Here is a 23,568-nt window from a genome sequence, read left to right as displayed (position 1 = left end):
TCTATTTTCCTCATAATATTTATACAGGAAATACACCCTTCTATTCTTGCTATTGATTTTTGATATGGTAAATGAGCTTAAACATCACAGAAAGAATATAATGATAATAACAAAGATTAATATATGTTGCTTTTTCCTGCTTGCTGATGGGAATGACTGATTTGTATGAAAAAAGAATTATGCTTATAGAAAGGCTTGACACCACCAGCTAGTTAAAGGAAAAAAATACATTATTATAGAACTTGATTTTCATTAGCTATGTGAAGATGTGTGTCCTGGTTTCTCAGATACTAGGAAAGCAGAATTCCTCAATGCTGTTCTCCTTTCTTGTTTCTGTTTCCTGCAGATCCAGCTGATGGTACTCAAATGTCACACGGTTGATGTGCTTGCCACTGGAAACCATTCGCAGCACAGTGTTGTCACAGCCAATCTTCATTTGGGCTATTTAGTGAAAAGAGATATGAAGGATCTTATATCTTATATAAAGATACCTTTATATAAGAGAAATTGAGGGGAAAGTGATATATATAATGATGGGAATTATGAAGCACTGATACATGCATATATTTCAGAAATAAAACAATTCATGTGTCATAATGACCTGCTGGAAGCAATAGTGCTGATTAACTTTTGTGTTTGTTAGTTTTGCTTTACAATGCTTGGGTATTTAATCAAGTATTCTTCCCTCATGCAAATGCTACTCCATGTCTATGTGCTACTGTTAGATAACTATGAGTGATGGGTAAGGATATTGGCACTATATCCTGGAGACAGCCAAAATTAGCAACACTGAAATGTTTCCCATTAGAGGGATGAGTGGGTTTGTGTGTTAGGACATTCTTCACAAGAACAAAGGCATGTGAGAGTCCCATCAAGACAAACTCAAATGGTAGTGCCCAGCATGTGGTCTCGCTCTACAGGAAATGGAGCGTGTCACTAACTGCTGCTTTAGGCAAGCCATCTGAGTGGAGGCTTGGCAAAGCCTTTTTGTTTGGGGAACTTGGGGGAAGTTTCCTCACTTGAGGAGAAATCTGGTGTGTCACTGGGAGAGCAGGAGCTGCTGAGATGGATTTTCACGTCCTTCACACCATCAGGAAAACACATTTTAATCTCATTCCAGTGCTCTGTATTATCATTCAACAGTAGTGCTTAACAATTACATCTCTGAACAGTGCCTGGACTGTTAAGTTGTGGTGTGATGAAAAGCAAGGGAGACCACAAGGGCCAGGCACGTTCCTGCTCTGCAACTCTCTGGAAATGCTGCTTCTTCAGAGCCCTATTGCTACTCCTGAGGTATGACAGCTGTGTCACAAGGGTTAGTCTGTCATATCACTGCCACAGTTTGCAGTCTGCCACTGAATATTAGGGGAAAAGGAAGTTCTTATTTTTATGGGGAGAAAGAAGTTACTGGACTGGTGTGATGGCAAAACAGGTTCAGAGCCCCAGCAGGTCAAAGTAGAGAATGGGAACTCTGAGGCTTTTGGGGTATGTGTTACACCTGCAGCAGAAAATGCCTTGGAAACACTAAGTAAATGAGAGAAAAGCTCTTTAAATAATAATGTAACAATCTGCCTTTGTTCATTGTGAATTTCCAGACCTTTTTATGTGCAGACCTTCTAATATTTATTTTTGTCATAGGAAAAGAATTTTTAAAATATGTCTAATTCAGCCTTGTCATAATGATTACTAAAGGGGCAAATTAAGGTGATCATGGGTGTACTGTAACACACAGCCAAACCACAGGCTTGAATAGCTTTTACTCTCACGTTCTGCTAAATGTGAAGTTCACCAGTCTAGCAGGAAGTCCAGATGTGTGTGCACGTCTCTCCATGTCTTATTATAGTCAACTATTTTACTGTAATTGAAAGAAGATCTTACCAGACCCATGAAAGGAGTGACAGAGGTCAGCTAGTGGAAACATCTTGGATGGGTCTAAGCCAGCTCCTCCAAGAAGCTCTATAAAATCTCCCACTCCTGCACAGCCTGCAGATGGTTTCTTAAAAAGGTAGAGGCCAAAAGTTATTTACCATTCATCTTCAAAATATAGCAGTTCTGCAGGCATTACTGAAGCTTACAATAGGTGTTAGAAATCCCCTGTGCTTAAAGCTGTGCAAAATCAGTTTCTTATCCTGAGCAGTATTACCCTGATTTGACATTAGAAAGTTAATTTTCTTAAGAGGTTCCAAAGAAATACCTAAGTACACGCTGAAAATTACTGACAAGTAGAAAAGGTGTTGATTCAACTGCTTTTAATGCAGATAAGCAGTCTGGTTCTGGATGCTCAGATATGTAATCAAATTATTACAAGCATGGGCAATATGTATGCCTACACTCAGCTGGCAGGCAGGAACTTCAGTTCCTCTATATTATACTTATTCCTAAAAAATGCTAAAATGCTAAAATTGTGGCAGGTAGAAATCAACAAAAAGAGTAAGTTTTTTTCTGAAAACAATGGCTTAATCTATATTAAACCCACAATTTTCCTGAAATTAATGGTGTTTGCCAAAAATATCTTGCATGGACACCTTGAGCACCTTTGGGCTGTCACCCCTATGCTGCTGTTCAAGTGCCAGGTTTCTTTACCTTCCTTTGCTGTTGCCCTTTTCCACTGAATAAATCAACTAATTCATTTGCCCATCGCTCAAAGTCTGGCTTGCTCAGACACTAGCAATCTCCTTGAAGAACTCAGGATGTCAGACTCACTGGCAGGAGAAAACAAATTTCCTTGCTCTATTCTTCTGAAGATTTTTGATTTTTGGCACCTTCTTACACTTCTCAGGCACAGGTACCACCAACAGCTCCTGTTGTCTTCTGTCTATCACCAAGCACCAAATACCCCAGATCAGAGCAGAGGATGCCCAGTGTATGGACCAGGCAATCAGTTGTGAGCATGTTTGTATTCTGTCTGTGATGATACCTTGCTATTAATGGCTCCTTTCTCTCTTCAGAGTGTTTGCTGCTTGCATTAAGTTAAATATGGACAGACAGCTCTTGGAGAGAGTGCTCCTTTCTTTAATATGAAATCCTTACCCTTTGTTATGGCAAGCAATGGTTACATGCATTAATGGTACTTTGCACAATTTGGCTGCCATTGCAACATTACAGAGATAATAGCAACAGAGATAGCCCCAGCTCTCCTCTCTGGGAGAAACTAGAGCCCTCAGTGAGCACACAAGAGGTCCAGAGCATCAATGCCTTAGCAGCCAGTGCCACAGCCTACCCCTGCTTCACCCCTTCCCTTTTCTGTACCCAGAAAACTTGCACATGCTAATATTTGATTAGGAAATGAAGATCTCACCTTTAAAAAGAGACCATTTAAATGTCCCAGGATAAGATCAGATATTTTTATCACCACTGGGTAGATTATGGAGAAGCTGCAGTTTCTGTGCTGGTGAGGAATGACCATGGTAAACCTTCCTGAGGGGGTCTGAGAGATGACATTGCAAGCTGGGACACAGGAGAAGGTACGAGAGTTACTTGTCCAGTCATCAATGCATGCAGCAAAACTACATAATTACAGTAGCAAAAAAAAGCAGAGATCATTTAATTACTGTGAGTTACAACCAGTTGCTGAAAAAAATATGTGTGTGGCATTTTCTGAGGTTCCTACATTGTGTTGTTCCTTAAAATTTCCTTCCCCATTGTTTACTATGTAGCATGAGGTCTGGCAGAACCTGAGGGTGAAGCAGTCAATAGAAGAGCTCACACCTGAAATCTGTACATCAGGGGCTCATGCTGTCAAGGGCTCATGCAGTTTGTCAGTTTGAAGGAGGCTAAACAGGGGTGGAGCAAGGGATTGTGTTTAGTTCTGACAGCTTTGATATTGCCAGCAACCCCCTAAATCCTATTCTGCTCCTCTCCTTACACTGTAAAATATCTCATTGAAATGAGAGCTTGATTTTATATTTTAAGTTCAAACTTTAGAGTTCAGGTAAAGGATAACTTACTAACTATATGAGTAAGATTTGAAGTCCTCTAGTTGCTTTAGCAGGATAGTGAAAAACACCAGCCAGCTGCAGCAGTTGAACACAGCAATCACATCCATGGGCATGAAGCCACACCAGAGGGGGGACTCAGCTTGCAGCCCCAAATCTGAATAACTTGGAGTAAAGACATAGCAGACATGCTTTCACAGTTTGGGCTTTTTTGGTACTATTTTGTTTGGTTGGTTCTTTTTTTTTTTGTTTGTTTGTTTGTTCTGTTTTGATGTTGTTGTTGGTTTTGTTGTGTCACAGTGAGTAGTTAGGCAGATAAATCAGACAGGCCTGAGCAGTATTTATTAAATATCCTGTCCTCTCTGGAAAAAACAAATTAAGTAAGGTACTCAACAGGTTGTCCAGTTGAGTTGAAGGTATCCCATTGCTGGAGGAGTTCAACACAAGGTTGGATGAGGCCCTGGACAACCTGGTCTAGTGTGTGGCATTCCTGGCCATGGTGGGGGTGGAGGGTTGAAATGACATGATCTTCATGACCTCTTTCAACCCAAGCCATTCTATGATTCTGTGAGTATTTGTGCCTTGCCAGCTCAGAGGAAAGAACTTGCAGATAGATCACTGTGATATATATCTCTCATAACTACCACACAACTATTCAATGCACTCATTTTACTGTTGATCTTTATAAAATATTTTTCCTTATCGTTCATCCAGATCTAGAAAATGCTGAGATTGAAGCTGCTAAATTAGTACTGTTTGTTCTAGCTAAATGTGTTGGAACATGCCAATATTAGATTGGGAGGGATCTTATTTGTAAGAAAGAGCCTTATGGTCTTGCATATTGCAGCCTGTATGATCTCTTGAGCTCCCTTTTTTCTTGAGACACACTCTGAGCCCGAACCAAGCCTGCAGCATGCAGGTGAGCATGGGTCCACCTGCCTTACTGCAGCCATGTCAGTGAAGATAACCACAGTGAGAAAAATTCTTGCTTCCAGCCCCAAATTCAAGCCCCTTTGGTGGTATGAAATGCAGACTTACGGAAGAGGTTGCTGTTTTTCTTGACTGTGACAGTAAATCCATTGCCTGCTTGCTGAATCCTGAAGAAAATCATTGCTACGTTCTGTGACGATCTGATGCTCCTCTGAATATTTCCACTTTCACAGAAGTCTACATATCTTTGAGAAGTGGTGAGTGGATGGTCCAAGGAACTGGGAAATTTCTCTCCCTTGAGTATCCATCCATCAAACACCTACAGAGGTTCAATAATATAAAACAAGGTTTTGCTTTTTGCTCTGTTAGCAGAGAACAGAAACATGAAATATAACAGACACTCTTTTCTTTTGACACCATATACACTTGTTCAAAGCCACAAACTGAAAATAAAAATACTTTGTATTTTTTGATTTCTTAACATTTAATTAACTATTCATGCTTCAACTGATGTTTAAGAAAGGGATATTTTTAATAAAGCTTTTAAAGTTTTTTTAAAATCTCCTTCAGGTAACAACTTTTGGTGGGGTTTTGTTTGTTTGTTTGAGGGAAGTATCTCTTTTTGCTTCAGTATCATCATGTTCTTGTGGTTTCTTTGCAATTTCAGTGTTACTGTGAGTTTTTGACCAGTTTGATTTGGGAGCCACAAAAAAATATAAGTAACCTTTTCATTATGGCCATTATGTTGATTGATCTGCCTGTAATTTTCCACCATCCATGCTTGTCATTAATGGTCCCAGTGGCCTTCCAGAGATACTGGAATACAAAAAACTTTGGGGACAAATTATTGGCAGAGGTATTGCTCTCTCTAGTGTCAGCTCTTTCACCTCATCCTAACCACTAGAAAGCAAAACAAGTCCTGCATTATTTGTCTGGACCTTAAGCATCAGCTTCTACAAATCTTTCCTTCATAACCCCTTCATAACCTTCTTTCCCTCACCATCTTCAGGGATATGTGTCAGAAGTAGAAATTTGCATTAGTTCTGGCATAGATACGCAGTTGCCTGCCTTGCTGTTTCAGTTCCCTCCTAGCTGCTCTGACATAGTAATTCCTTAAACACTTCAGTCAATGCTCCCAAAATTCAAGGACCAGGTTCAGCCATTGCTTCAGTCAATAATTCTGATGTATGTGGGACTTCCTGATTAAAAAAACCATCAGGATCTGTCTCTGGATTTGCCAGAACTGTAGGTTTCTGAAATAATGAGATGCAGGTGCTCAAATTCCATGACAAAAAGCCTGCCTGTATATATAATCAATATAACAGATAAGTTTGGGACACCATAACTAAAGAAAGGAGATCTCAATAAAGCATAAAAGATATCTTGATATATTTTTCTAGCCTCCATGAGTGACCATAAGTGCAGGTACAAAGGCCATAGACCCACAAGAGACTGAAATCAGCCTCCCTTGTAGCCACGTGGGGAGAGATCTCAGCCAAGATATGAAATGGAAGGACAGAATTCTTTGGGGTAAAGGGAACAGGAGACAAGAAAAGGGCTAAAGGACAGCTTTCCTCCTTCTCCCTGTCCCTGGACCTCAGCTTGCCCCTAAGGGATGCGGTCTGTTCTGTGCCTTGCCAGTTCAGCACAAAGGGCAAAGTGCAAGGCAAGGGGAGCCAGGAACCATTAAGCCTCGTCTTCTGTCCTTGACCGAGCTCAAATCTTGGTGAATGCTCCTGCCTACCAGAGAAATGTGCTGGTAAAGTTTTTTTAACACTGGAATATAAATGGCTCTAAGTCACAAGCCTCTTTCTGTGCAGAAGCAATGTCCTGAAAAATTCTAGCAGGGACATGTTAAAGAAAGCCTGCAATGATCCCCTCAATATTAAACTGATGCCAAGTGACCTGTGAGCAGAGGTCGCAGAGCAATAACACCGATCCAGGGATCTATCTGTATCATTATCTGCAGGGCCCATGTGATTCATAGTGCAATGAGTAAATCCTACTGACCAAATTTTCGGCCATCCCCCCTGGTATCGACACTCCATAGAGGTGCTTCTGGAAAAGTTCAGAAGAGCCAGTACGGTAGCCTGGGGAGGGATCCTCGTCCTGCATCTGGCTTTGCTTTAGAGGAGTGGTGATCGAGGGGACGCGTACTCAGAGTGCCGCAGGGAGGAGAAAGCCACCCCAGAGGCGGCTGCTTTGAGAAAGCCTGCTTTGTACACACAAACACGCAGATGTGCGCCCGGCTCGCCTGCCCCTTGCACACGCAGCAAACACTTCACAAGTCAGAGGAGAGCAGAGACTTGCAGCCTCTTACCTTCAGGAAATCCCCGCCTTGGCAGTCGATGTTTACAAAGTCGTAGTGTATTGTGATGAGCTCCTCGGGCTCCCCGATGAAGAAGGTTGCGCAGTGCAGCTGTGGTTGGTCTGCGGTGAAGGTGAACTGCCCCTCTATACTCAGCATGTCAATGCACCCTGGAGAAGCAGGGACAAAGGGCTGCTGCCTCCGCCTGCTCTGCAGGGAGACTGAGAGGCAGCTCCCGCTGTGCAGGGAAGGAGGGGGACAGGAGAGAGCCCCCAGCGCTGGGATACGGCTGGCAGCGAGGACAGGGAGAGCCAGCTGGAGCAATTAGGAGCCTGCTGAGCACCAGAGGAAAAACAGTAACTCGCAGGTGTGAGCACAAGCGTGTGATGGGAGGATTAGCGGGGATGGTCTGTCAATGCAACCCTGAGCAGAAAATTCTGCGTGTAAATAGGCACAAGTGCACAAATATTCTGTTCTTTCAGATTTCTCTCCAGTCACAGCTGCTACACCTGCCCCACCCCTTGGCAATGTGACCCTGTCTAGGGACATGGGTGGGGAGTCCCCATCCTACTCCAGTTAGTCGGGACCATCAACTATGAACCCCAACCCTCTGCTTCAAGGGCTTTTTTCACCCACAGGTTTCTGCTTAATAAATGCTTTCTCCTTCTCCCTAGTCTTGCAAAAAGCTCCTGTAGCTCTGTCATTCCCCATTAGTCCTTTCTCCTCCCTGAGGTATCCCAGGATTCTCCCACCTGCCGGTAGTCCCTACCAGAGCACCAAAAGAAACTCACGGAGCGACCGCCGGTAGATCTGTCCTGCAGACAGCTCTCGCTTCAGATCCTCACTGAGCAGGAGGAAGGGGTCATCTTCACCAGCATCCCTCACCTGGTGAAAGATGGAGGGCAAAAAGAGTCTGGGGCAAAGTGAAATGCAGCCCTCTCCCTGCACCTCTCAAGAGCAGGCACAGCACATTACATCCCTCCTCCAAGAAACAGTGCAGCTGGAAGAGCTCAGGCGGAAAGCTGCCAACCTGCAGTAGAGGGGAAATAAAACTCTGGCATCTAAGAGGTGAGCCCAGCAGCTGAGTGCACTGAGAGTCTCTTAAATCCTCAGCGAACTTGCTGAGCATAAATGAGTAAAGGGGTTGTACAGAATACACGGGACTGTTGCATTAATGTAACCCAGGTGTAAGTTTAATGCAGGAGAAGTGGGAATAGGAAGGGGAAAGAGAATAAAGCACAATGCTTGAAAGCTGAGAGTACAAGTTAGAAGATAGCAGCTAAAAGCACAGTGAGATGTTTAATCATCAGCCCTATTGCTCACCTCTAGGTATCTTGTTTCTCCCTTGGAGGCTGCCAGGAAGATGAGAATGAGGTGGCATTGAAACTGGAAAGCAGACGGCATGCTGACACCTCCTCTGTCGGCCGTCCTGCTGTGGCCAAGTTTCTCCGGGTCTGTGCCGGTATGCAGAAGCTGCTGGGGTGTCTTGGAGCGACTCTTTTTATAGAGCTGTTGGGAGGGGAGGCACTTGGTCCCCGTACTGATAGGGTAACCCATGGTAACTGAATTCCTCTCGCAGTGACACAGTACGTGGGCATGACAAGGGTCCAAATTACAGCCACAAATTTTCAAGATGATTGAACTCCCCTCTCTGGCAGATGTCTTTCCTCCTTATCTGTCTGGTGGAATAGCTGAAAACCTCTGGGGAAGAGAGCCCATCCCAGTGCATATGGGGCAGTCATGCACTGTGTTTATTTCCAGTTGCTCCAAAGTGAGCAATGAGGAGCATCCCTCTCTCCTCCCAGGGCAGCCCTGGGGTATTTCGGACCTGCAGGGCTTCCTGCCTACCTTCTGCTGCTCTGTGACACTCAACTCACTGCCGTGCCTGTGCCTGTGTCGGGTGCTTCCTGCTGGCCAGGCCTGGGTGGGCACCCCTGCATCCCAGGCAGGTTTGCAGCATGTGCCACCATCCCTCCAGGGCTCTGCAGCAAGCGCACAGGCAAAACCAGACAGCTCTTTCCACCAAAAACAGCTTTCATACAGAAATTACAAAAATCTAGGCTTCCCAAGGGCATATTTGTCACAGAACTCCTGACACTGCTTCAGCCTTGATCTTCAATGAAACCTGAGAAGATCTTCAAAAGCAGAGCCAGTGAGTGAAAATTTGTATAGCTTAAATCCATTGAAGTTCCTTGGGAATTACAAGCTTTGTTGGAAAACTGCAGGGTTTAGCCCCAGTTTGCATTAGAGGATGGCTGGAACATTAATCAGGAAGGTGAAACGTGCCTTGGAGACCATGAGGACCAGAAGGGGCTGCAGAGGAGCCCAGCCTTACTTGCTATTCTTTTGCCCACTCTCCAAAGAGATTGATAAGGTCAAAATTATGGCTTGACCACCTTCCAATCCCTCCCTTAGAGGCATTTTGCAAGATCCAATCCCAGATTATGGCTGCAGTGTCCAGTTTGTCCAGCCCATACCTCAGATGCTGAGTGTTGGGGAATACTGAGTGCAGGGCACTTTGTGTGCAGCTGCAGTGAGAGCTAGAGATTGAGCTCTGTGGGGCAGGAGTCTGAGCCCAAAGGAAGAGGCTGTGCACTACCGACCTTTTGAATTCCAGAAGGCCCAGTGACCTGTGGCACCAGCCAGGTGACTGGACACTTGGAGATGCAGCAAGAGTCAAGGACTCAGCTGGAACATCACAGACCTTCACATACATAGACTGTGAGGGTCTAAACCCAAGAGTTCCTTTGTTCAGGGTCCCTCTCTGGAGGCACCAGCTCAAGGTTTCTATTCTGTTCCTGTACCATTATAAAATTACTTAAAGGAGACAAAGGTCTGAGGCTCTGCTGTGGGAAAACTAGATTTGAACTGGATTTGAGGGAAGCTGGTCTGCCTGAGTATTGGATGTGTAGAGAGTTGAGTGGGGACTTGTTGGCTCACTGGAGCTGCCCACAGTGAAGGGGCTTGGATCCCAGCAGTTAAAGTCTCTGGTGGTGGGAGTATGACTGCCTGAGTGCCTTCTGAATGATCAGGCTGGGACATTAACTTGCTGTGAGTCCTTGAAGATCTTCAGTGAAGAACAGCGTGTTTGATTGTGTGTGAACTTGTTACTGAAAATTTCAGATTTCAGAATTCAACTCCAAAAATGATTGAAGGACACACAGCACTGTAGCTAAAATATTATGACTTTGTTAAACCAGATGAGGTGAGATATTCAGAATGAAACATATCAGCAGTGATGTCACCATAGTTTAAACTCTTGGCAATGAATAGCTGAGATCTGGGCTTAGCACAGCTTTCACCTGTGGAGGTGCCCAGAAAAGCAGGAAGCCCCAGAGTCTGGAGGATATCCGGGCAGATAAAGTGAGGGGATTATCCTTCTCCAATAAACAAGGTGGTGGGAGGGACAACAGGTGCCACCTCCATATCTGCTGTAATTTATTGCCCACACAAGGCCTATGGTGACTTTGAAATTCCTATGCAACACCTTGGAGTTTGTTTTGAGTGTACAAATATTCACCATAACATTGGTGCAAAAGCTGAACTCTGATATCCTTTGCTGTTGATGTGGAACTTAATTTTAAGGCAGGTGCTAAGTTGTTTTTTTTTCCTCCCACTTTTCAATGGGGCTCTGGGCTCAACAGCTGATGAAGCATGATGACATCCTGATCAGCCTAATCACAAAGCCTCCCAATGTCTGGGGTAACTCTCTGTGTCTTCAAACACAGGTTTGCCCTCAGCCCCCAGCCTCACATGCTTTCCTTTGTGCAGCTTTAATTAATGCTTGGGGAAGGCAAGTATTTGGGATGGAATAGGGAATCACACACAAAGAAATGCAGCTGCTTCTGCTGGCTGGGGCTCTGCTGCCTCAGGTGGAGCTCAGGCAGATAGATCCCCAAAAGGAGCCACTCGAGGGGGAAACAGGGGGTTGATCTCCCAGCTCTGCCTCCCAGCTGCCAGAGGGTGAGAGAGGACATGAGGCCATCTTCTCACTCAACTCTGCTGCCTCCTCAGGGTACTGCAGGTCCCCTTCCCCTCTGCTCTCACTTTGCCTGTAGCAGCATTGCTTTTGTTAAAAGTCAAAAACTGAGATTTTTTCAGGAGATGAGAATATGAGTAATGAAGCAAAGAAAAAAATCACTTTGAACTGGGTTCAAAACACCCCTGCAGCATTTCAGAAGGGAAAAGCACCTTCAATGTGATACAAACCCTTGGTGAATGAGGAGAGTGTAATATTGCTTTCATGGAGTTGAGTCATGATAGCACTCTGAAGGACAAATTTTTTTGTTATCATCAGATTGTTTAACATAGTAAAATGCATTCCCAGTGACACCCAGCCAGAGGCTAACTAATCCAGTTGATTGGCACCTTGATCTAATAACAACTGTAACTTACCCTGGGAGAAATGATAGAAAGCCATGGTGCTGATGAGTGTCTGGGCTGAGTGCAGGGCTCACTCACTCTGGTCTGCTGCAGCTCAGGACAGTATTGTTGAGCCACCCCAGCCTTTGCAGAACCTTGAGCTGTTAAAGCAGTGCTCATGCGTGGGCTTTACAAGAATGTGCTTTGGAGGACCTGCCTTTCCCTCTTTTTGGAGCTTGTAGGTATTTTGTCAACTATTATAGAGAAGAAAAAATCCCAGCTGTAGTAAGAAGTGGAGAAAATAAAGGTAAAGACAATAGGGAAACAAACTCCATTTACCCTCCCATACGGTGATCAAATCATGCTCTGTCCTATAATACAGATGGTAAATGCAGCTTCCTCTCCTGTTGTTTTACTACTACTTTTTTTTGTTTTTGTTTGTTTGTTTGTTTGTTTGTTTGTTTGTTTGGGGGTTTTTTTTATATGGAAGAATACACATGCAGTACTCAGTAGTGAAATTTCTTAACAACAAATTCTTGAGCTACAGACAATCCTCAGGGATCCCTTCCTGTGGCAAAGAGAGGCCAGGTGTTATGAACCCTTTCTGCTCTCAAAAAGGGTCTTGTGGGTGCCCAGCTCATTAATACATCTCTTCTTATGCCTCAGCTGGAGCCTGACTTCTTGCAACAAGCAGCTCGAGCAGACCAAACCTCTCTCTAGCATCAGGATCTTAAACATGAGTTAGTATTTCCTGTATAGACACAATCCCAAGCAAACTCCGCACCATAGGGATCAGCCTGGCTGCGGCATGTCTCATGGGGGCTCCTCTGCTTGTCTATGACTGGTGGCTTCTTGAACTGAGAGGAGCAGCAGTGAGACTGCAGTGCAACTGTTCCAGTGAACAGGAGCATCCTGCCTCGGGCACTCTGTCCTCAGCTGTTCATGCTGATTTCTCACTACTGCTCAGTGCTGGCTGAAGAGATGCCATGTGGGGTCATACACAGTGTGAGACATCTGACAGGACCTTAAACTTCTTATCACGCCAGCTGGTAAACATTGTTCTGAGCTACATTTATTTCCCTTATGCTCTTTCTCACTCTGAGAATTCATTCAGGGGTTAGCTTTTAATTTCCTTCACAGCGTCTGGGAGACATAGTACTAGTCATTCCTGTCTTTTTATCATGTGGCTGCAGGTCTCATACCATTATCAGTGTCTTTGAAGAGTAGGATACTGCTACACATCACTTCTAGTTTATTGTACATGTTCAACTGTTCATGAATCCTTCAGTATATTGCTTCTAAACAGTTGGATCAATCAGCCCAGGTTAAGGTGAGAAAGGAATCTAGTGTATTTATAGTGCCACAAATGCTACAGTGAAGGCTAAATTTTTTGTCCCATCTTTCCTAAATCACAATCAGACACTGCTTTGAAATAATAGCACAGAAAAGAAACCAAAGGGAAGACTGTACAGCAAATCACACTCCTGAATTCCATTAGGAAACCATGTCCTTGATACAGACATGCACAAGACTTCCCTTCAGACTGTCTCAGCTAAAGACAAACATGTAAGAAACTCCTGTTCCTGGCTCCTGGCTCAGTTTAAGCACCTGGACTATGGACATACAATAGGAAAGGTAGAATTCAGCATGCCTAAAATAAGTAAATTCGCCCTGTCAATGGTTTGAAGATATGTCTTTTTTTGCAAGAACCCAATCACAGTTGCAGTGACAGTTGAAGAGGAGCATTTCCAGCAGCAGAAACACAAAGTCTGAGATCACGTTTTATGCTTCAATCCTTTACTCTTGTATTTGTTTCAATATCAGGCAGGTGTCCCAACAGCCCATGATCCAACCTGAGCCTAAGACTCTTCCCTCTGTAATGAGTGAGCATCTCCATCACTGATTTCTGTTGCTACCTGTCTGCCTCAGCTTTGTGCTGGGTATTACAAGCCTCTTCCAAACCTCACCACACATCTCTCTGTAACACCACTTCTACAATTTCTCTCTGTGTGTCTAAATTGGTTTTAAATAGATCTGAACTTTCCATAAGGTGAAGTAAGAGTAGCTTGTTAACTCTGGGCAGTTTGACACAAGAGATGGTGTGATTTGTCACATTAAGTGGCTTAGAGGGATGACAAACACGTGTGATTTATGAACTGAAAGCCTATCGGCATCATGCAGGCTTGACGGTAAGTGTTGCATTAACTCTATTTATGGCATTGGCTAAAAGCAAAGATTGTGAAACTCGCAGTTTAGCAGGTTACAAATAATCAAGCAAACATTATATTCAGACACTGAGATTACCCTGAGGGCGGTTATCACTACCAGCTCTGCCTGTGAGTCAACCAGCAACTACACAAAGCAGTCAGGGCCAAGAAGTGGGAGAAACTTTTTTTCCCAGGAAGGAAAAAAAGAGATTTGGGAATGGGTGATCGGAAAAAGCACCTGCCATGGTGTTAGGAGAGGCGCTGGATGTTTGTTGAGCTGTTTAATTTTAGAATGGACCTTCCTCCTCTGTGGATCCTCTAAACAGAATCTTTACCCTCAAGGGTTGCTGCAGGAAGTCCTCAACCCCAGAGCCACACACAGGTATCAGCATGGCTCCCAGGCAGCCTCTTCAATCCCATCACATTTGCCTTTGCCTTCTGCAGCAGCTACTCTGATCAGTACCGGTGCCCTTGCAGAACAGCCTCCTTTCCAAAACATGGCACAGTAATTGCATCCAGACTTTGCTTGGAAGTGTCACCCTCATGGCCCAGGTCATGTTCCATTCTAGATCACCTTTCCCACAGCTGCAACTTTCTCCTGAAGACCCTTCCAAAAGCAACAGGCCCTGTGCCTTCTCTCCCAAATTTTCTGTTCAGTTTGGGGCTACTAGAACATTTGTCACTTTGTTTTCAATGCTAAACCAATTTATTATACAGAATACAATCTCAGATGTGTTGAGAAATCCCTGTATTTCCACATACCATGTTCCAAAATTTGTTTAATATCTGAAGTACAAAATTTTTCTTCGACAAATCACCACTTTCATAAGTGATATTTTAAGATGTTTTGGGTTTTTTTTCATCCAAGAAGGACAAATATTTCTTAGCTGGAGTGACTCCCTGAGGAGAATCATTCTCATCCAGAAAAAAATTGTAATTCAACACAATTCTGGTAGTATTAGACATCACAGTAACTGACCCAACTTCAGAAACACTATGAACTGTTATGCAATTCAGGCAGTCAGCATGAATCAGATAAGAGATGTCAGCATACCCAACATAATGGTATATTTATTCTTTCAACTGCTCCCTCTGTGTAGTCTTTTGTTTTTCATGTATGTGATTCCTTACTAGTCATCTCCAGTACTGTGCAGCCTGCAGTGCCAATTTGATCAGTTAGGCACCAAGCGCTTTTAGGTGAAAGTACAGGAATATCTTGCGTTAGTGTAAAAATCACATACACTGAAGGACCTTGGATCACCTGGTCAGCATTTTTGCCCCTCCTGAAGTCTAAAGGCAGCTTCACCTTTGCTAGTAATGTCACAGAGCATCTCTAGCTGAAGTGCAGTAATAGGCTTTTTAATTTCAAACATAAATTATTCTCCTTCTTGTAATACTAGTACTAGGGCACCAAAAAGGACCAAAAAAAAAAAAACCAACAAAAAACCTCTCCCCTGAGAGAGAGGTTTTTCCTAAAACTGCAGAATTAAGTCATTAGTGCAAAGGCAAAACCAGTTTTGCTTTTATCTGCTGAAGGCATCAATAGTCCAACAGGATGGAACTCTCCACCCCTGTGTCTCATTCAGACACATCACTCAGCCACAGGGACCTATTTACTACTGCCACTTGATATCTCCAGCCAGAGCTGAGGAATTTATGTCTTTCTGCAGCATTCTCAACTTCTTGCCATTTTTCAACTCTGAAAAAACAATCATAAGTGTGCTCCAGGTGGTTCAGTTGCTTTTCTGCCCTTTATAACTTGGTCTGTACACTGATTTTTTCCTGCCATAGCTTTATTCTGTAATCCTTTTCTGAGTTCATGGTACTACTGAGAATGTAAAATCTAAGCAATACGTGGATTTTTAAAGCAGAGTCCACTGACAGATATTTGAAAGCTATACTATGATGATTGCTCTGCACTCCATGCAGTCAAACAGGACCTGAGAGGGCTACTTAGAATTTAAAGCAAATGTATAGCAGGAACATTTTCCAGCGATTTTTCCCCTGAAGACCTGGGCTCTGAGCAACTGCTTCTTCCGTCTTCCTCTTTGCTGTCTTGTTGCAATATTTGCAGTTTTACAGACATGTCCTTATTTGGCCAACCAGCTTCCAGAAACACAACTTTCCATTCAAGGCTAATTTAGAGTATCAAGCACATGTTCTCAGCTGCTGCAAAATTATGCCACTGAGTGCAATAGGCTCTGTCATTTTGTATCAGCTGAGAATCTGCTTGCAAGGGCAAAATAAGTGGATGCAGCTGCAGTTCTCTTCCTTGGGAGTTGCCCCCTATACACAACTGATAGCAGGTGGCTGAGAGTTGGTATTTAAAAATGACAAGTTTTTGGTGCTTCTTTTTTTTTTTTTTTTTTTAAAATATTTCTGCTGAAGTTCATTCATATGCTGTCTTTGATGGCTGCCCAGGACCTATAGCCCACCATCCTCCAACTCAGAGGAAAGGATGTGGACAGAATTAACTTTGAAAATAGATTTCCAAATAACAAATTGAACATTCTCTCTCATGTCATATCATGTAGCAGAAGAAAGACAAAATTCAAAATGTGACCCCTTTTTTCTTCAAATAATACAGTGCTATTCAACAGACTTAATTATCCCTAGACACATGCAATAATTGATGGCCTGTCAATCAAAGCCCTTATTAGACATGCACATGATGTCACATCACAGGCTAAATCTTAATCTGAAACTAAACCTCCCTGCCAATCAAAAATCTTTATATAGATTAGTCTGATTTCAGATACAAGTTTTGTGTGTGACCTTTTACCCAACCTTTTCAAGGCTGTGATCGGAGAGGAGCTGGATTTTTTACATCTGCTGCTGAGCTGCTATTGTGGACTCTGGGCAGTCCCTGAGTTTTTCTCCTGATCCCTCCCTGCTTTATGCTGTAGTATGGAGCCTAGAAAAGGGGTCTGCCTTGGGTGGCTGAGGGACCTGGGGTGGACCTGCACTGCTACAATTGATGGACGGAAATTAATAACATCACTGGCTACTGGAAACACCACCTGTTCTGCTGGGGTCTCCTGGGGTCACTCTCTTTCCCTTCCCACAACCCCAGGAAACTTTGTCTCTCATCTTTACAGGGAGAAAACAGTGTTGTGGAAGACTGGTATCCCATTGCACTTGACACCTTCCACACTGCTTGGGATTATTATCCCATTGCATTTCCACACCTTCCATTGAAAAGTGAGAAGGGTGGAACCTTCCTACTGGACTCAGCTGGTAAATCACAGCTTGGAGGCACAGTTCCATTACAAACTCCTTGTCTTCATGGGAGTGTCATACACAGCTCTTCAGGATTGGTAGTTGGATAATGAATCTGAAGAAGTTATAAATTTACAAACAGGTAATGCATCAAGCTCTGTGTTGCCAGTTGCACTGGCTCTTCAAGTCTCTTTTGAACTGAAATAAAAGCAAATGGCAGAGGCTGAGGCTTTCAAGATAATGGAATTTATCTCCTGTAAGTCTGCTCTTTAGATGTCAAGCAAAGCAATTCCACAATATATAGAAGTCTTGTCTGGTGTTGTTGTATTTTTATGGGTCTTTGATGTAACTTGAAAATATTAGGCCATGTTTTGGTGTTCAATTTTCTATAGATTTTTCAGACAGCCTGATAAAACAAATAGAAAAAATACCTGTAATTAGACCTCATTCTGGAAGCTGAGGCACTCTGGAGAAAGCCACACAGCAAGTTCGATCTGCATGTAAAACTTCAAAGTGCTTCCTAGGTTCATGAACTACAGAGAGAGTTGAAGTCATCCCGAAAATGTCTGTAACCAATAAGAAAAAGTCCTCCCTTCAGGTCTGAAGGAGAGAAGAAAACCCGAAAATGTTCACATCTGTCACACATTGTGTTCATAGTGGGGTTGGCCTTGTATGGACCATCTTGTATAGCTGATGTAAATGGTTTCAATGCCATTTTCCTTCCTGAGGAGTGCTTACAGAACAGAGGATTGCTCACAGGTTTTTTTTTAGCTCAGAGATAATTCAAAACTTTCAGGTGATCTTCATATATCGTTCTTAGAAGCAGTACTACTAATGGAACATTAATTGGCTCCTGTGGGAGAGGAGTGAGGGGGCCATTGGTGCCGTGGGTCAGCCCATAGTTAGCACAAGAATAGGATGGCTAGTCTTACCCCACGGCCCCATAGTGTGTGAAGGCTTTGTGGGCTTGAGCTTTTGAATGTGTTTTGTGCGTTTTCTTAGTTATCTGCTTGGTTTCTAGCCTTTGTACAAAAAATTTTCTTCTGGCAGAACAGAGTTTAGCACTTGTCCTTGCAGTGAAAGCAGCAACAAGAAACACCTAAAATGACAAGCCAAAAGCAGTGATTTATGAAGTTTTATAAAACTTTGTTGGAAAAAAGATCATTTGAGTCATTCTCCTCTGATTCACCCACAGCTCCACTGGCCCTCTGCATCGCAGCAGCAACTATTGCTGCCTGACTCCAGGGCATATTGTTGCTGCCAGCTGTGATCTGGTATAATTCTGCTATGCACATGGGTTGCTACACGCACAAGAGTTCATCAGGGACGGGCAGAGGGTTTATGAACTTTCTGGAGCTTCTTTTCAGGAAGCTTCTTGTTCAAAATTTTTAAAGGAAGGACTTTTTTACTGGGATGATCTTGCTCCTTTTAGCTTAGAGTTGAAACTTTAGACTGCTCTTCTTTCCCTTCCGCTTGGAGGACATGGAAAGGCCTAGAGGCTAGCAACAGTCTGGGACCCATGAGAAACCACAGAAATGGTCTTATGTTTTCTGGCTGATACTTTTGCCATCCTGGTCCAACACTTGCAATGGTATTGAAATACATGACATCAAAGGGGACAAAAAGTTGTCCAGTTATTGTGAGTTTTACTTTTGTACTTTCTGTCATGCTGGTCTAGAAGATATTTATGAATCCTGTATAACTTTGTCACTGAAGGGTTAAAGCATGCTGTCACTATTGCAAAGATTGCATTTCTTCTGGGTTAACACCATGTGGTGTTATAACACCATAACACCCTTCTTAGGATGATGTTTGCCCCTTGTCACATTTATTACACCCCACAGAATCCCCTGCTTATAATAAATTACATATTCTTAATGGTATGTAATTTCATACAAATGTACACTTTGCTAAATTATGTTTGGAGGTCTGGGAAGGAGAGACAAGTGAACTACATTCCTCAAATGTTACCTAGCAGGGCACATCTTCGTTGGGAATGTGCCCAATGTATTTTTAATAACCTCTTATACAAACACAAAATCTTCATTTAATTTAGATGCCCTTTATTATAGTTTGAAGTTGCCAACAAAATAACAAGGAAATAAGAGACCTCTCCATGCAGGAAAAAAAGCCACAGTATCCTGCCACTGAGGACTTGCAGGGCTTCAGAAGTATGCTTAATTCAAACAAGAGTGTGTAAATACTCTTAACCCAAGAGCAAACTAACACTACAAGGGGTTGGCCTACTCTCTCTTTGCCTGGCCTTGGGGTCAAGGGAACACCCGCTTCCATAAAGGGTGGGGCTCAGTGTAAGATGAAATCGTTTTTCCATAGGATGACTCACATTACAAAGTTGTACCCTGGAATTTCATCATTAAATCCTACACAAGTGGTCCTCCTTTTAACCATTCCAGAGTAGTGAAAGCAGAAGGCATTTACATATTTCCCTCAAAGACCCCCAGTCCTTCCACCATCCCTCCAAGCAATTTGCTGACTCAATCGTCTATGTATTTGAATAATTTATGATATGAATAAATTCATTTATGCCAAGTGAAGAGGTTGACTACTGGGATACAGCAATGCCAACAGAACAAAATTGAAACTGGAGACATGGAGGAAATGAACCCTTAACAATGGCAGGAGGTATTGTATGCTCCAGCAGGAAGAGACAGCTGTGACCACATCTGAAATATGAGTGTGGGGAGCAGCAGCTAAAAAATGTTTTAAAATAAGCTGAGCTGAGCCTAAAGAATCTGCTGATTCTGAGCTGCAAAATAAGATTATTATAAAATTACTGAAAACTAAATTGCAAGTATTATGTCTCATTTCAAAGTTTTTAAATTCAGAAAGTATATAAGTAACATTCCCATGCCTTTTACTTTCCACTGACACTGAAGAAATAGAAGTCTCATGCCAAATGATCTGTCACCCCAAGCCCTTGACCTGGGCAACTGATGAAGGCATGTTACAGATGCATGGAGTGCAAAGACTGGAAATACTAAAAGCCACATCTCAAGTAGTGTAAGCTGGCTGTGGTCCAGCTTACACCAGCTGCTGATTAGCTCCATAAATGTCTTAGAGCAGTAACAGTTGGAGGAATGATGGTTTGCATTCACTAAACACCAGTGAGGGCTACCTAACTAGGCATGCTTTGCTTGCATTTGGGGCCTGAAGATTGATTACATCAAAGAGTTTTAAAATCCTTCTTTCTTTAGCTGTTCTTCAAAGAAATCATTACATGCCACAGTCAAAGCAGCAACCAGAATGACAAATTCATTAAAATCCACTTCATTGTCCTTATTGGAGTCCAGGTCACTCATAATTTTATCAACCAGGAGGGAGTCCTTTTGGCCCTAAAGAGAAAGAAAAGTGACTTAGCTGTGCAGATCTTGTATGTGCAATTCTGACATGCCTGGCACCACTGCTATGTTACGATGCTGGTGTTATTAAATAAAAAGCTGAATCAAATATGCACCTGAACAGTAACACATCTCTAGTCACTACAACATCAGAAACTAAAGACAGTGCAGCCCTTATAAGGTATACAGGTACTAAATAGGCACTGAAGTGAATCAAATGGATTTTAGGACCTACTGAACATGGATCCCTTTTATCAAGATGGGTCTGTAAAGTGCACTTCTCTGCATCATCCCTTGACAAACAGTACTTAGATTTCCAACAGAATAGTCATAAATTGTCACATTATATATCCATTCATCACATCAGAAGACCTCTGGCTGGAAAACGGCCATCCTGTTCAGTGGGAGCGAGAACACTGAATCTCATAATAATAAATCAATAACCAAGATTAAAAGAAAATCCAATTCAAGGAAACGTACAATGTAAGAAAATCCTGTCTGTGGTCATAGGGTCCAAATAATTTTTACAATTAGGAAGATACGTAAAAACATATTTTTAAAGCTTATGATTCCATAAAAGCATCCACGCTGTGTAATGTAGAACATAACAAACATGCAAAGAGATATTCAAATCAGCAGCTTATCACTGAAAGATTTTCTTAGCACCTCTCTGCAGGGCACACAAGTAGAAGTACTGTGAGGCCATGTGTACGAGCTACTCTCCTGTCTCATAAGAACTGGTTGCTTCATTCAATTTTTCAATGGACTTATCTATGCCCTATTATTAAAAACAAACAAACAAACCAACCAACCGACCAACCGACCAACCAACCAACCAACCAACCAACCTTTATTTCGTATTTATCTTGCTACTACTTCTTGGCTGGCCTAGCCCTGCTACTCAAAAGCACTATGGAGTTTGCAGTGAACCAGTACCCATCTCTGCTGCCAGTGTACATGAGAGGGTACTGGGTCTTGACCACCCTCTGAAAACATATTTCTAAAATGGGATATTTGACATAATATTCTTCTGTACAGCTCCACAAAGAACTGTTATCTGAGAGACTTGGACAGGATGGGCCTTGCACAAGGAGGTGCTATTCCTATCCAAGCACTTGGATAGCTGCTTAACCCACCCATGATACCGTCACTCAGGAAGTTCAAAAGCTGCATCTTACTGAAAGGAAGTCAGTGAGCTCACTGTTGAGAAGCTCCTTGAGTTCTCCTTTACTGAGCTTGTTTCTGTCTCCTTCTTTGCCAGAGTAATGATAGAAAATCCTGATCAAGGTGTCCATTGCATCTTCCAGTGGAGTGGTCATAGCAGTGAGTAGGAGAGCTGTGGGGCAAAGATACCATCACTGACATTGCACAGAGTCAAAACAAAGGCCAGTCTCTGGGAAGGGAAGGAGGGCCAGGTGAAGACTGAGATTGTTACCAGTACTGAAAAGTTAGCCTTTCAGCTGATCCATCCTGTTAGCTGTGTGTGAGCAAGGAGGGACTGTATTTAAAAAAAAAAAAAACATTGTCCTGACCTCTAAGCAATTGCTTCAAGAAGGTAAATGGAAAGAAAGAATTTTTATTTAAGAAAATTATTTACTGTGTATCTACTTTATAAAGCTGCTGTAAAAGGAAATCTCTTGTACCCTTACCTGAAAAGACAGGAAAAATGAAGTCATACCTTCATTCCTACCTGCTAATTTAAAAATTTTCTCAAAAAGATGTCTTCAGCAAATTCCACCTGCAAAAGTGAAAGTGCATTTATACAGAAAGCTCCACTCTAGTTTAAAGGTGGTCAGAGGAAGATCACCTGTAATAAGGGTAAATATCATCTGTCAATTTATTTGGTCCTGTTTGCTTGGGCTGAGCCTTTTTCCTACAAATTGCCTTCAGTAAATAGGTGTGAGCAGGACACCCCCAAGGTTTGCTTTACTGAGAATACAGTAAGAAGGTACACAGGAAAGCAGCATCAAAACAACAGATGGAAATGCAATTACTTGAAAAGCAGTGGACTGAAAAAGTAACCAAAAGTAGAATCAAGTGTAAGTGAAATATTAGGTTGAATAAGCCCCAGAAAAAGTTTAAAAAGCCAGAATGCACTTCAGGGTAGGACTGGAGTCCTGAACAATGTCATCATGCAGAGTTTAAGACTTACCTGCTTTACAGGCTAGTAGAGGTAGCTAGCAAGAGAATACCCAGACCACAGAAGGTGATGGTCACCTTCCTTTCAAAACCCATGCACAGCCTCTTGTTTGTCAGGCTGAGAGGGTGGATTACACAGATAGAGACAGACGTATAAATGTCACAGGGGTGACGGGTCTTCTGTTTCTCTCTGCATTTGCCTACTGTGTTCAATAAAAGCCTCATGCTGTAATTGGGTCACTAAAATATTCACCAGGCAAAGTAGAGGCTGCCTTTGGAACACAAGGGATACTTTTTATTATTTGACTTTTTACAAATATGCCCATTCAGGGCCTTGAAGATCAAAATTAGAAAATGCTAACATCACTGAGTTGATCTAAAACAACTTTCCACTATTTTTAAAAGAACACCTTCTAATCTGTCTTTCAGCATTTCTACAGTCTGCCTTAGTGCTGGCAGACAGAGTTCAAAGGTACCTGGGTACCTAGGGGTGGTCTTGTAAGTGAATTTGCCACATATCCTTTGTGACACCTACTTTAATTGTCCGGTAACTCCATACACCTAAAACATTATCTCTTGCTAAATTAAATTAATGCTGTAGTAAATATGTCCTCAGAAGGAAACCAGGGAACCAGTTTCAGTGGAAAGTGTGCCTGGAATTACAGTGTACACTGAACAGCAGTCCTGGCTTCATTTTTATAGTCCTGCATAAATACTGTAGTCCAGTATCTCTTTCTGAATAAATGACCTTGCCTCAGAAGGGCAATAAGTGACCTCTGCCCCAACCCAGGAACTTGTGGATGCTGGGAATGATGGCTGAGTGGTGCAGGAAACAGGAGCTTCACCACAGTAGGGCCTACTTACCACCCACAAAAACAAATAACTGGAGTTTTCATGACAGACACATGAAACAGAAAACTTCTTGTGAGTTTGCTTGGGGGTTTAGTTTCCCTCAATAAAGCCTTGTACCTGCTGCACACACATGTCCAGCGAGCACAACTGGGCCGATGAGCAAGGCATGCAGCTGCAGCTCCTTCATTTCATTCCAGCCAAAGGGAAAGAAAATGAGGTGGGGATGGTTTTTAGCTCTGAAACCCTCAGCTCACACC

At 42.8% G+C, this 23,568-nt stretch overlaps 2 protein-coding genes across 2 annotated transcripts; both read right to left on the bottom strand.

Annotated features, from left to right (window-relative positions):
• Window positions 1-283: 283 nt before the first annotated feature.
• CRHBP (corticotropin releasing hormone binding protein) lies at window positions 284-8,577 on the bottom strand. The gene is made up of 7 exons (XM_062513575.1): window positions 8,497-8,577; window positions 7,965-8,058; window positions 7,186-7,343; window positions 4,974-5,184; window positions 3,299-3,447; window positions 1,879-1,996; window positions 284-441 (listed from the first exon to the last, which is right to left on the bottom strand). Exons 1-7 carry the CDS (start codon window positions 8,575-8,577, stop codon window positions 284-286), a joined length of 969 nt encoding a protein of 322 aa, XP_062369559.1.
• Window positions 8,578-20,155: 11,578 nt separating this feature from the next.
• Window positions 20,156-21,639, bottom strand: S100Z (S100 calcium binding protein Z). Its single transcript, XM_062513418.1, has 2 exons — window positions 21,499-21,639; window positions 20,156-20,314 (listed from the first exon to the last, which is right to left on the bottom strand). Exons 1-2 carry the CDS (start codon window positions 21,637-21,639, stop codon window positions 20,156-20,158), a joined length of 300 nt encoding a protein of 99 aa, XP_062369402.1.
• Window positions 21,640-23,568: the final 1,929 nt, after the last annotated feature.

The sequence above is a fragment of the Cinclus cinclus genome, chromosome Z (genome assembly GCF_963662255.1).
Source record: "Cinclus cinclus chromosome Z, bCinCin1.1, whole genome shotgun sequence".
Classification (NCBI taxonomy): domain Eukaryota; kingdom Metazoa; phylum Chordata; class Aves; order Passeriformes; family Cinclidae; genus Cinclus; species Cinclus cinclus.
This window is presented reverse-complemented; position numbering and strand designations above follow the sequence as displayed.